The sequence below is a fragment of the Phyllostomus hastatus genome, unplaced genomic scaffold (genome assembly GCF_019186645.2).
Source record: "Phyllostomus hastatus isolate PE091 unplaced genomic scaffold, TTU_PhHast_1.1 phas_contig_80, whole genome shotgun sequence".
NCBI classification, from domain to species: Eukaryota; Metazoa; Chordata; class Mammalia; order Chiroptera; family Phyllostomidae; genus Phyllostomus; species Phyllostomus hastatus.
This window is the reverse complement of record NW_025333960.1, coordinates 40,998,769-41,011,074: the sequence shown is the minus strand read 5'-3', so window position 1 is coordinate 41,011,074 and position 12,306 is coordinate 40,998,769. Positions and strand designations below refer to the sequence as shown.

Sequence of the window (12,306 nt, the reverse complement as noted above, 5' to 3'; positions counted from 1 at the left end):
ATACAATAAAAAAATAAAAAATGAAAAAAAAGAATAATCAGTAGGGTGGCCACACACCATATACAAAAACGGACTCAAAATGGATCAACAATTTAAATATACCCAATGCTATAAAAATTCTAGAAGAAAACCTAAGGGTGAATCTTTATGATCTTGGACTTGACAATGGATTCCTAGATACACCACTAAAACCATGAACGACAACACTGAAAACAGATAAATTAGACTTCGTCAAAACTAAAAACTACTGTGTATCCAAAGACATTAAGAAAGTAAAAAGACAACCTACAGAGGGAAAACTATTTTTGGGTCATCTATTTAATAATGGCCTACTATCCAGAAGAAATAAAGAACTCTACAACTCAAAAGCAAAAAGAAGAACCATCCACTAAAAAATGGGCAAAGGACTTGAACAGACACTTCTTTGAAAAAGGCACACGAGCCACCAACAAGCACACAGAAAGGTGCCATTCGTCGTTAGGGAAGCACAGGCCAAACCCACAATGACATGTCACTTCGTACCCACAAGAGTGGATATAACAATAGTTCAAAGACCTGGAAAATAACAACTTCCAGTGATGTAGAGAAACTGGAATCCTTGCACATTGCTGATGGAAATGTCGAATGTGCAGCCCCTGTGGAGAACAGCTTGGCGGTCCCTCAAAAAGATAAACACAGAGTCGCCATCGGAGTCAGCAGCTCCTCTCCCAGGTGTCCACCCCGGAGAACTGAAAGCAGATACCCAAACAAATCCTTGTATGCCGGTGCGCACAGCAGCACCACTCACAATAACCAGAGCATGGAAACAACCCAAGTGCCTGTCAGCAGACAGAGGGATAAACAAATGTGGTATGTCCGTGTAATGGAATATTACCCCGACATGAAAAGGCATGAAGCACCAGTACATGATCCAGCATGGAGGAACCTCAGAAAAATTATGTGATGAGAAAAAAGCCAGTCATAAAAGGTCACAATGTTGAATGACTCCATTTATAAAGAATATCCAGAACAGGTAAATTCATAGAGACAGAAAGCAGATTAATGGTTGCTGGGGAGAGGGCAGAATGGGGAGTAACTTCTTAATGGGTATGGGGTTTCCTTGTGGAAAGTTTAGGACTAAATAGAGGTGGTGGTCATACGACACTGTTAATATGGTTGATTGTATGTTGTGGGGATTTTACCCCAGTGAAAAAAAATGAATGGTGTACTCTTATCTACAAAAGACAATTGAAACTAAACTCGAGTGGTCAAAGTCCTTCCCAGCAGGTCTTTACTGCCTGCAGCCTCACCTGTCACCGCTCTCCGAGTTTGATCCTGTTCACAAATCCCACTGGAATCCCAGCGTGTCCAATATGCTCTGTGTCTCCCTAAAGCTCACTCATGAGCCCTGGGAAGCCTCTGCCAGCTGCTGCAGCTGCCGTCCTCTTGATTCTTGTAGCTCTTAACTGTTCACCCTCACACTCGAAGTGTGGTCCTGGGGCCAGCTGCCTTGGTGTCCCCTCGGAGCTTATCAGAAAGGCACAATCTGGGGCCCCCACCCCAGACCCACTGAGTCCAAATCTGCATTTTTTAAAAAGATTTTATCTATTTATTTTTAGAGGGGGAAGGGAGGGAGAAAGAGAGAGAGAGACAGAGAGACAGAGACAGAGAGAAAAACATCAATGTGAGGTTGCTGGGGGCCGTGGTCTGCAACCCAAGCATGTGCCCTGACTGGGAATCAAACCTGCGATGCTTTGGTTCGCAGCCCAAGCTCAATCCACTGAGCTACACCAGCCAGAGCTTGAATCTGCATTTTAACAAGACCTTCTGACCATTCAAATGCCCCTTAAAGTCTGAGAAGCGCTGGTTTCTACCAGGGGCCTGCAGTTAGGCTGGAGGCCAGAATCACTCTTCAAGCTGTGTTTATTGATAATACACATTTTAAATAGTATATACACTTGGTAGAGTGACAGACTCTAAGTATAGATATATGTATGTGTGTGTATATATATATATATATATATATATATATATATATATATATATATATGTAATTTTTAAGTAGTAAAAAAATAAGCCTCGCTTCTGCCTCAGTTGCTCAGATTTCTTACCCAGAGACAGCTTTTGTCCAAGTTTCCTGGCTACTCTTCCGTGTTCTGCGCATGTGCAAGCAAACACGTACCGACTGATTTCCCTCCCCTGCTCCGTGTCTGTATGGATGGCGGCACACTTACACACTGAGTTGTCCTTCTCACTCCACCATTCACTGTGGAGATCGTTTTAGCACGCAGATGGCACAACACTTTTTTAACGGCTGTAAAGTGGCCGTCTGTGGTTGTATAGTCATTGTACACGTGTGTAATTTCTCTATGGTACAACTGTTAAAGGCCATTAGGCTGTTCCTTGCAAAGCTTTGCTGCCTCTCCTTCAGGAATATCTTTGAGCACAGGACGTGTCTGTGTATGAAAGAGTCACTGAAAGATATGTGCATTTTAACATTGTAAGAGACATAAAAATCTCCTCTAAAAGGCAGAAAGAGTTTATCTTCTTGGGAAGCCTTAAAGGATTTTTCAGGCTACTTTTTTATTTCAACTCTCTGTGGGTGGGACCCAGTATCTGTTTTTTGTTTGTTTGTTTGTTTGTTTTTTGGTGACTTTGATATAGGAAGGTTGTGGGATGGACCGGAAACCAGGGGCACACGGACCCTGTACTGTGATTCCTCCTGGGCCACCCAGAATTGCTCTTTATCTTTTCATGTGGCCACTTAATCTCCTCACCAAGGTGACAGATTCCTAAGGACAGGCCTTGGGGAGGTTGTTTCTTTATATTTCTGCCTTGTCACAATGCTTTGTAGGATGATGCTGGTGGTTGATGAGGTTGATGATGAGACTTTGATGAGTATTTGTGGCTCATATGATGGTTTTTTTGGTTTTGGCGGGGTTTTTTTTTCAGCTCCAAGGACAAAACACAGAGAAGAATGTTGGGCCAGCCCCTTCCCATCCCCACCACCCAGCCCAAGAAGAAAAGGACATGGATGACATCTTTCTTTTCCAAGGTCTGACACAAAATATTGTCAACGAACGTCCCTCCCCAGCAGCCACCTTGTGACCCAGGTGCTTGCCTGGTCTGCATCCATTCAGCTGAAGCCCCTTCTTCTACACAATGTCTGATGACAGCTCTTTAAACACAGACAGGGTATTTATAGAATCACAAGAAGATGAATTAGGATGAATGTAGCTGTCTGTGAAATTCATAATGAAAAGATAGACGGAATCGCAGTGAATACTTAGAGATAACAATGAGACTCAATAATCACTCAAACACCAAGTGGGGCTGCCGCTCCGGTCTCCGGCTCCCCACCCTATAACTGAGGATGGCGAAGAGGTGGCCTTTTCTGGGAGGTTATCTGCATCTGTGTCATCTGGCCCTGGGCCCGGGGCACACGGCCATGCCCTGTGCTGTGCAGAACCTCAGGGCCTTCCGGAATCAGGGCCCGTGCATGAGCACACCGCGGAGATAACCCAGCTCTTACCCTGCGGTTCTCGGCGACCAGGCCTCCACGTGCAGGGTTCTGGGTTGCCACACAGCACTGCCCAATTGTGTCCTTCTTCTGCATTTCTTCTCCTAGTCTTAGTTAGGAAATTAACTATGTAGGTCAAATTAATATACAGGATGGGGGGCGGGAGTAGGTTTACTGCTGTGAGTATGCAAAACACAGTTTATTGTTGTATTGTTATTTATTAATTCTTGTATTATTTTCCAAATGAACAGCTGTAAACCTACTTTTGCCCCACCCTGTATTCCCAACAAAAAAATCCGGTGACTTTCGATGGAGAGTGTGCAGAAGGAATGTGTACAGTTGAGCTGGCCACACAGGATCCTGTCTTGAGGGAGGGATGGTGGTTGGGGCTGGGAATGACTCTGGACACTCCCAAATCAACACATTTTTGACTCCCCACCCAGGTCGCATGGAAACTGAGGTTCCGGAAGTGGGAGCCTCTGAGGAATGTGTTTTTCATCCTGGCACAAAGGGCCCGGGACCCCAGTGCTAAAAAGCGTCGCATGGCCATGAGAGGCCTGGGGACCATAGCCCGTGAGAAACCCCACAAGGTAGGCCGGGGAGGTGGCCTGCCGTCCCCAGGGCTGGGCTCTGGAGCCTCAGGTACCAGTCGTCATTGCCGTGCAACTGCTCACCCAGACCTGGCAGGAGCCCAGGTACGGCACAGCTGGGTCCCCTGCTCAGGGTCCCTCGAGGCTGCTGTCAAGGTGTGGGCCAGATTACATTCCTTCCTGAGCTCGGGGTCCTCATTCTGGCTCACATGGCTGCTGGAAGAATTCAGTGCCTTCCAGCTGTAGGACCGAGGGCCTTGTGTCCAGGCTGGCCATCAGTCGGCGAGGGGGCACTCTTAGCTCCTAGGGGCTGCCCACTCACAGTATGGTAGCTTACTTCTTCAAGGTCAGCAGAAGAGTGTCCCCTGCCTCTCTGCTCAGAAGGGAACATAATGTAAGTAACCATGGGAATGACCTCCATGAATGTCGTCATGTTCAATAGGCTAGATGCAAGTCAGCGGTTCCTCCCACCCTCTGGGGAAGGAGACTGCACAAGGATGTGACTCATTTGGGGTCATCTTAGGGTCATCACACCTCAGTATTATCAGCTTTGGGAAATAGAGTTGCTGGCAGGATTAGCGCACAGCTGGACGTAATCCTCTTTGGTAAATTCAATTTATTTTCTAATAACTTATGCTTGTTTAGTAAAAATGTTCCCCCCACTTCCTCCTTTGGCATCTGTCAACTTCAGTGACCATTTCTTCTTGTCCCCAGTATGCCTCAGAAACCTAGATTATCCAGCCCACCACCCTCCTTCACGCACCCCCCCTACCCTTGTCCGGCCATGGATGGGCCATGCTTCCACATCGCTCTCTGCTCTCCCTCTAACACTGACTTGGGCTCCTGGGTCAGGTTCACGGAAGTGCTTGTCTTCTGATGGGAGTTGTGGTGGCAGATCCCAAAGAAAACCATAATCTCTTAGTTCAAGTCCTAGGTGGTTGGACAATTAGAAGTAGAGTTGCTTTTCAACGCATGGGGAGCAATTCTTGTGAAACTCATGCTTTTGCAATCTTGATCACAGGTGAGAAAGTATAAGAAAATTGTGCTAGACCTGCTGGTCCACGGATTGTACGATCCCATGAGCTGTGACGTCATCCAGGAGAGCATGAAGTCGCTGACCGTCATCCTGGGCAAGACCCAAGGGAAAGGCTTGGGCTCCTTCTTCGTAGACATCACTCTTCAGACCAGGACTCTACTAGATGACGTAAGTGAGGCGGCTCAGAAAAACCACTGGTTACAGAAATCCGAGTGCATGATTAGACATGTGAGCCTGGGTGGTGTGGTGCTCAGGGAACAAGATGCCTATTATTATTTTTTTATTAACAAATCTTTTTAACAAATTAAATGTATTGGGGTGAAATGCTTAAAATGTCCATATTACCCCAAGCAATATATAGATTTAGTGCAATCTCCATCGAAATCCCAAAGACATTTTAAAAATGAATAAAACAAAAAAGTCAGATTTGCATGGAACCCCAAATGTTACAGAACAGACCTGGGGGGAGGTGAACGATACACTATTACCAAATGGACCCACCCTTGTGCTCCGGGGGTCCCCCACCCCATACTAGGTTCACCTTGCCCACTGCCAGGGAAAGATGTCTCTCAATGCCAGAGTTTGGTGAAAAGGAACAGGATTACTTATTTAAAGAATTATACAAATTTAAGAGTAATGACTTAATGTCTTCATTGAGATCCCAAAGTCCTTCAGAATACCCATAAATGCACAGTTCTTCCTTCCCCCTCTGCCTAGTCCAGGGTACCATATCTCAGAAAAAGAAATAGAAGAAGTCCGTGGTTCTTCTCTGCCCAAGCCACATGGTCCCAAAAAGAAGCCCCATGGCTGTTATGCCCGGGTTTAAATCCCAGCGCCAATCTTCCTCTGCCACACCATTTCTGACTCCTCCCACAATTGGCCACACACAGCTGCCAGCATTCCCGTATTCTTTCAGCTTTACTGGGCTGCCACAGTAAATCTGGGCAGGTGTGGCCATGTGGTGTGGAGCCAATCATCTCCAAGCTCTCACGCAGGCTCTATAATGAGGAGGAGTTGCCTACTCCCATCCCCCTGGCTCAGAGCATGGCCACAGCTGTTTAACATATCTATGAAACCGGTTAAAGGTTATAGATATGTTAAACGACCATTGTAGAGGTTAGCTGCAAAACTGTTGCTATGCAAAACAACTTTCAATGGCCCTGCTCCCTGCATCCCATCGCTCAACTCAGACTTGTTGGGGTGAGGACCTCCTGTATATATATATATATTTTTTTTTCTAATATTTCCTGGATGCCGAGTTCTGGACCCCATTACAAATCCCTATTTGGGGCCCTGCCTTGGCTACACCCTGTTACACAAAGACCCCAAACAGTCAAAGCAATCCTGAAAAAAAAAAAAAAGAATAGAGTTGCAGGTATTACACTACCTGACTTCAGATTATGCTACAGAGCAATAATAATTAGAACAGCATGGTACTGGAAGTACAACACACTCACGGACCAATGGAACAGAACTGGGAGCCCAGACATAAAACCACATGTATACGGGCAAATAATTTTTGACAAAGGTGCCAAAAACATACAGTGGAGAAAAGAAACCCTCTTTAGTAGATGGTGCTGGGAGAATTGAAAAGCCACATGCAAAAGAATGAAACTAGACTACAGTTTGTCTCCATGTACAAAAATTAATTCAAAATCAAAGACCTAAATATAAGATCTAAATAAGTTACACAGAAGAAAACATAGGTACTAAACTTATAGCCGTTCATCTTAGAGAAGATTTTATGACTTTGACCCCCAAGGCAAGGGAAGTAAAGACAAAACTAAATGAATGGGACTGTATCAAACAGATCTTACTGAGAGACTGGGACTGCACTGAGGGAAGACATAAAGAAGAATAGGATTCAAGCCCTGGCTGGCGTAGCTCAGTGGATTGAGCACAGGCTGCGAACCAAAGTGTCGCAGGTTCGATTCCCAGCCAGGGTACATGCCTGGGTTGCAGGCCATAACCCCCAGCAACCACTCATTGATGTTTCTCTCTCTATCTCCCTCCCTTCCCTCTCTAAAAATAAATAAATAAATAAATAAATAAAATCTTTAAAAAAAAAAGAAGAACAGGATTCCAAAAACGCCCCCCAAGTTGCCATTGTAAGAGAGAAGTGGATATATGTACACCGATGATGAGGATGGCGGCCACACCAGCATGTAGTCAATGCTCTCTTATAAACGTAGCAATAACAACAGTTGGTATCTCAGGAGCCTATACTGTGTGCCAGGCATGGTGCTCGGCAATTGACATGGATTACGTCACATAATCTTCACAATAACCCTGGGAGGTGGGCATTCTTACTATCTTCACTTTGTAGATGAAGAAATTAAGGCACAGAGAGCTTAGGTAACTTGTGGAAGGTTCACAGAACCAGTAAGTGGATATGAAACCAGGCTTGCTGACTCCAGGCTACTGTACTCTTAACTGCCAGGTGACAAGACACGCTAAGCAAAAAGGGCACTGATGAAACTGTTAGGGCTCTGAGATACCTTCCTTCTAAACTAACCTGTAAGCCCACTGCAGTAACATACACACACACACACACACACACACAGCAGTGGAGAACTTGCAACATAAACACAATTTCTGGATACGTCACATGGGCTAAACAATATTTTAAATATTTCACCAAATCATCAGTGGTCTTCAGTCTCAGCACATTGCTGTGACTCCCAGTCCTAGGTTGCTCCTTTACCCCGAGGAGCCTCCTCCCAGTCCTGTCCCCTCTGCTTCACCTGGAGCTGGACAGAACCAGGAAACACTGACATAAAAGCCCCTGCACCAAGAGTCAGGTGACTTCTCCGTTACCTGACGATGTGACCCTGGCCCTCAGTTTCCTCACCTGGGAAGGGAGATACTTTGGATCAGACAGCTCACCTTGGACAGGAAGAAAGGGCTGAACCTGCCGACATGCACTCAGGGACAAACCAGCTGGTCAGATTCACAGCAGAGAGGGAGAGTTGTCTGAGTATTGGGGAACAAACGTAACTGTTCTTTCTATCACCGATGGGAGAAATTCAGACCAAAGGTAAGAGAGATGACCTGGCAAAAATGCTGGGAGGAATAAACAGAGAACAGGTCAAATGCATTATGGAGCAGACAAAAAAAACCTCCAAAATAAAAAACAATTCATGTATCTATTGACTTAGAAAGAGCTCCCAGCTATATTGTTTGATGGAAAAAATGAAGGTGCAGAGCATTGGCATGGGATGCTTTTACTTTTGTAAAAACATTGCAAAGGACTGTCTAATACCTGCTTTTTCTTAGTTTTCTGGAGGGATACACACAAAATCCACTCTATTAGCTTGTGGGGAGGAACATTTCATGGCAGGTTGAGAGGGGTAGGAAAAAGACTGACTTTTAGAGATAAACCCTTATGGTTATTTTGAATTTTGAACCACATTAACATATTTTATCTCCAGAACAGTAAGTAATGAAGAAAAAATGTGGGGATCTGGAGGGAGCACTAGGGATCCCCAAGTTGAATCCTCTTCTCTGCTGGTGAAGAGGTTCATTGAAGACTCAGCCCCTCTCTCCCTCTCTGTCCCATCCCCCACCCCAGCCAGCCACGTGTGTGGCTGGATCTGAGCCCCATGGGCCCCAACCCGCTGTGGTTTCCTCCCATGCACTTGTCTGTTTGTAATGGCTTGGGTTTTGTTGTTTTGTTCCCCGGGGAACCGCAGGAGAATGACAGCCTGAGACACTCGGCCTTTGTCTTGTTTGGGCAGTTGGCTGCCTTCGCTGGGCGGAAATGGAAGAAATTTTTCACCTACCAAGTTAAGCAGACTCAGGATTCCCTCCTGATCCATTTAAAGGATAGAAATGCCCAGGTTGCCAAGGTAAGTCCCCGACTCTCCAACCACCTGCCAGAAACCTCTGTGCCGTGGACCAAGGGAGTTTCAGTGCAGCCCTGTAGGGTCCAGACACCGGGCTCTCAGCTCCAGCCAGTTCAGCTACAAACAGTAAAGCAGCACACCATGTGAATCCTGGAGAAAGTGCCCCCTCGCTGTGGGATCGCTCTCGGAGAAGGCGTGTTGCTTCCCACCTGCGCCTGCCCCTCCTGCCCAGTCCCAGCCCCTGGCGGTGCTGGAGGGGTTCAGGTCAGTGGAGATGGCACAGGAAGCTCAGGTTTAAACCAAGGGGCAGCCGTCCACATACCGAGGATATTTATTCCGGCCTGTTAGCTTTTGTCGGTGCATCTAGTGTAGACTTCCTGTTCCTGGCCACTCAATTTCCTATGGATCCTTCGTTTTATTATTGGAGAAAATGTGTCCTAACAGGGTCGGATCAACCTCAGGGCTGCTTTGGACTGGGACTGGGTGGTGGTTTCAAAACCATTGGGAACAAATGGTTTCACCAAACCACTTGTCTTCTTTAAATTGGAGTGGGGAGAGAGAGATAGAGATGGAGATAGAGATGAAGAGAGAAAGAGAGAGAGAGAGGGAGAGAGATTAGGGAGGTTAGCTTTAGGAATCCAGTACTACTTTGGATGGGACAATAAATGTCCTTCCCACCAGCCCCAAATTATAGACACGGTTCAAGTTTTCAAATTTCCTGCAGACCCTTTCACACTCTCAGTGGCCTCCAGACCCCAGATCGGGTGCCGTCCTCTTCCTTGGCTGGGATTATAGAATTCTCTGGTAAAGCATATGATTGTCTAACCACTATGCTGTACACCTGAAAGTAATACAAAGTAATAGCAAATGTAAACTCTAACTGAAAACAAATAGAAAGAATTCTCTGATGTTTTTGACAATAAGATGGCAATATTATTTTTCTCAGGCTTGCAAAACCACGTTTCGAGCCTGTTCTCCCTATCTGAGACAGAGGAGGGAACGCGGCTTCCAGAGTGGAGGAGATCAAGGGAACCCCAAGCTCTGCTGGCAGCTGGTGAGTGAGCCAGGGTGGGGGGATCCTCTCAGAGGTCACTGCCGTCCCGGTATTAATGCAGAGGGTGGCAGGGCACCAAGGAGTTTGCCCTTCCCCCCATAAAGGACTCCGATCAATTATGTTTCAATTGTAATTGGCCCATAATGCTGAGTAAGTGACAAAACACCTGGAAGATTAGGAACAAGATATACTGACAGTTACATTCCACATCATCTGATGGCCCAGGCAATGACGCCTCTGACTCTGAGGATGTACAGGTCACTGGTCCTCATGCTCTGCATTGGATGATTGTCTGCATTCTGTAGTCAGGGCAGGGTGGGGTTCGTTGACTCCCTGCCTCACCTGTGCCTTCACTAATCTCTTTCAGAGCCACTGCCATCCAGAGCTCCTGCAGTACTTCTACGCCAATAAAATTCTGTGAACGCAGAGCCGCAGGGGAATGCTTCCACGTGAGCGCTTTGCAGGGGGTGGGGGGCTGCTGTTGCCCTCTTCTAACTCTTCAGATGTTTCTGCTTGCCTCTTGCAATTGTAACAGAAAAGGGGGTGCTGGGAGAGCAGCTAGTGGCAAAAATAACACTGCAGAATTGTACGATTATATCCAAAGTAAGTCTGAATTACTTCCACATGTCAGTTCCTCCCATACACGTTTGATGAGAAGGAACGTGCTTTCTTCAAAACATGTAAAGTCTGTGTTGATTCCGTGCTTGCATCTCCGCTTTTTCCTCATGTTCAACACGGTCACTTCTATTCTCCGTTTTATTTTAATTTTTGAGGCTTAGAAGAATAACATGCATCTTAAGTAATTTATTAACCTGCTATTGATACATTGCTATTTGCTCCTGATACATTTTTTTGGTAAGACCCATTTAAAGTTGGTGAAGGTCCCAGGAGGTGGTTTGGAGGGGTGTCTTCAGTTTCTCATGATCTTCACCTGCCATCGCCTCCAGCATTCCTAACAAGAATTAATGAAGGGAAAATATCTATACAGCACATGTTGAAAAACCTCAGGCTGATGCTAACACATGGAATAATATGAAGTAACCTTTATTGAGAATGTTTATAATTTATCCAGCACTAAGTTTTATTTAATAAAACAACACGATGAGAAAGGTACTGTTATTATCTTTATTTTGTGGATCGAAAACCAAGGCATGAGGATACAAAATAACTTGCCCAAGATGACCCAATAAATGATGGAGCCAGAATTCAAACCCATGTGGTCTGACCTTTGGAGCCAACATTCAACCGTCATGCGGTACTGCCTTGTTATGGAATAACTGATGGATGGTTGGACATGTGAAAAAATAAAAATTAATAAAAACCCCCACAGCACCTGTGCTTCTCTTTAACTCAGCTAACTTTTTTAAATGTAATAAGTACATGTTTTTATTAAGTTAATTTGTGAGTTAAGTATATATTTTTATTAATTACCTCTTAGCTATTATGTCAATTTTTTGGTGATCAATCCTAGTTACATAAGAAGTCACGGCACTCTTATAGAAGGTTACAAGAAAAATCTCTTTGTCCCTCCCACCTTCCCTCCAACCAGATTGCTCCCAGAACTTCTATAGAAAGTCAGGTATTACCACTGAACTTGGCATTCAGGTCATACCCTGAACTATGTCCATGTTGAAAATGGAAAACACAAGAGAGTCATAGACGCTACAGAGGGATCTTGATGTCATTCTTAGAACGAGGAGCTCAGTTTTCAGCGCCAGGTCTCTAGAGACAGGACCGAGTGACACAGATGAGGGGTGAGGTGTGTCCTGGGAGAGAGAAGGTTGTGGGTGGTGACGGAAGGGGCAGCAGGAGCCAGGAATGAATGGGTTTTCTTTCTTCTTGTTTTGCGCTGGGGGCTCCCAGGTGTAAATCTGGCCTTGCCACTTACCAGTGTGAATCTGGGTAAGTTATCTCACCAGGCCTCAGTTTGCTGACCTGTGGAAGGGACATAATAACCCAACTCGTAGATTTGCTCTGCTACAAAAATTCATTTGATCGCACGGAACACTTGGCACAGTTCTTGGCACCTGGAAGATACTCACTTTTTTCTCCTCACTTCTAGTATGCTTTTCAGATATTGCTTCTTCTCTTCTCGGAATTGCCCGGGTCTTCTGAGAGGTCCACTCTGGCTTACACCATGGGGATTTCAGGATTACCTTGGTTCTCCCCAAGGAATGATTGTATCAATAGTGCTAAGGGCAGCCCTGCATCCTGCTTCTCACCAGAACCCCAAGAGTGTAGCTTTGACTTTACGGGATTGCAAACAGATGCCAGTGCCTTGA

The 12,306-nt window shown here is 45.6% G+C and overlaps 1 protein-coding gene across 2 annotated transcripts in view; it reads left to right on the top strand.

The window, feature by feature from the left end:
* MRO (maestro) overlaps positions 1–11,339 on the top strand; it is a 32,356-nt gene extending 21,017 nt beyond the window's left edge. For both annotated transcript variants that reach the window (XM_045850145.1, XM_045850146.1), the window contains 6 exons: positions 2,932–3,034; positions 3,943–4,089; positions 5,111–5,293; positions 8,818–8,973; positions 9,917–10,024; positions 10,392–11,339. In XM_045850145.1, coding sequence (XP_045706101.1) covers positions 2,957–3,034; positions 3,943–4,089; positions 5,111–5,293; positions 8,818–8,973; positions 9,917–10,024; positions 10,392–10,445 — 726 coding nt within the window. In that variant the 5' untranslated portion in view covers positions 2,932–2,956 and the 3' untranslated portion in view covers positions 10,446–11,339. The remainder of the gene's footprint in view (positions 1–2,931; positions 3,035–3,942; positions 4,090–5,110; positions 5,294–8,817; positions 8,974–9,916; positions 10,025–10,391) is intronic.
* The last annotated feature ends 967 nt before the right edge of the window (positions 11,340–12,306 follow it).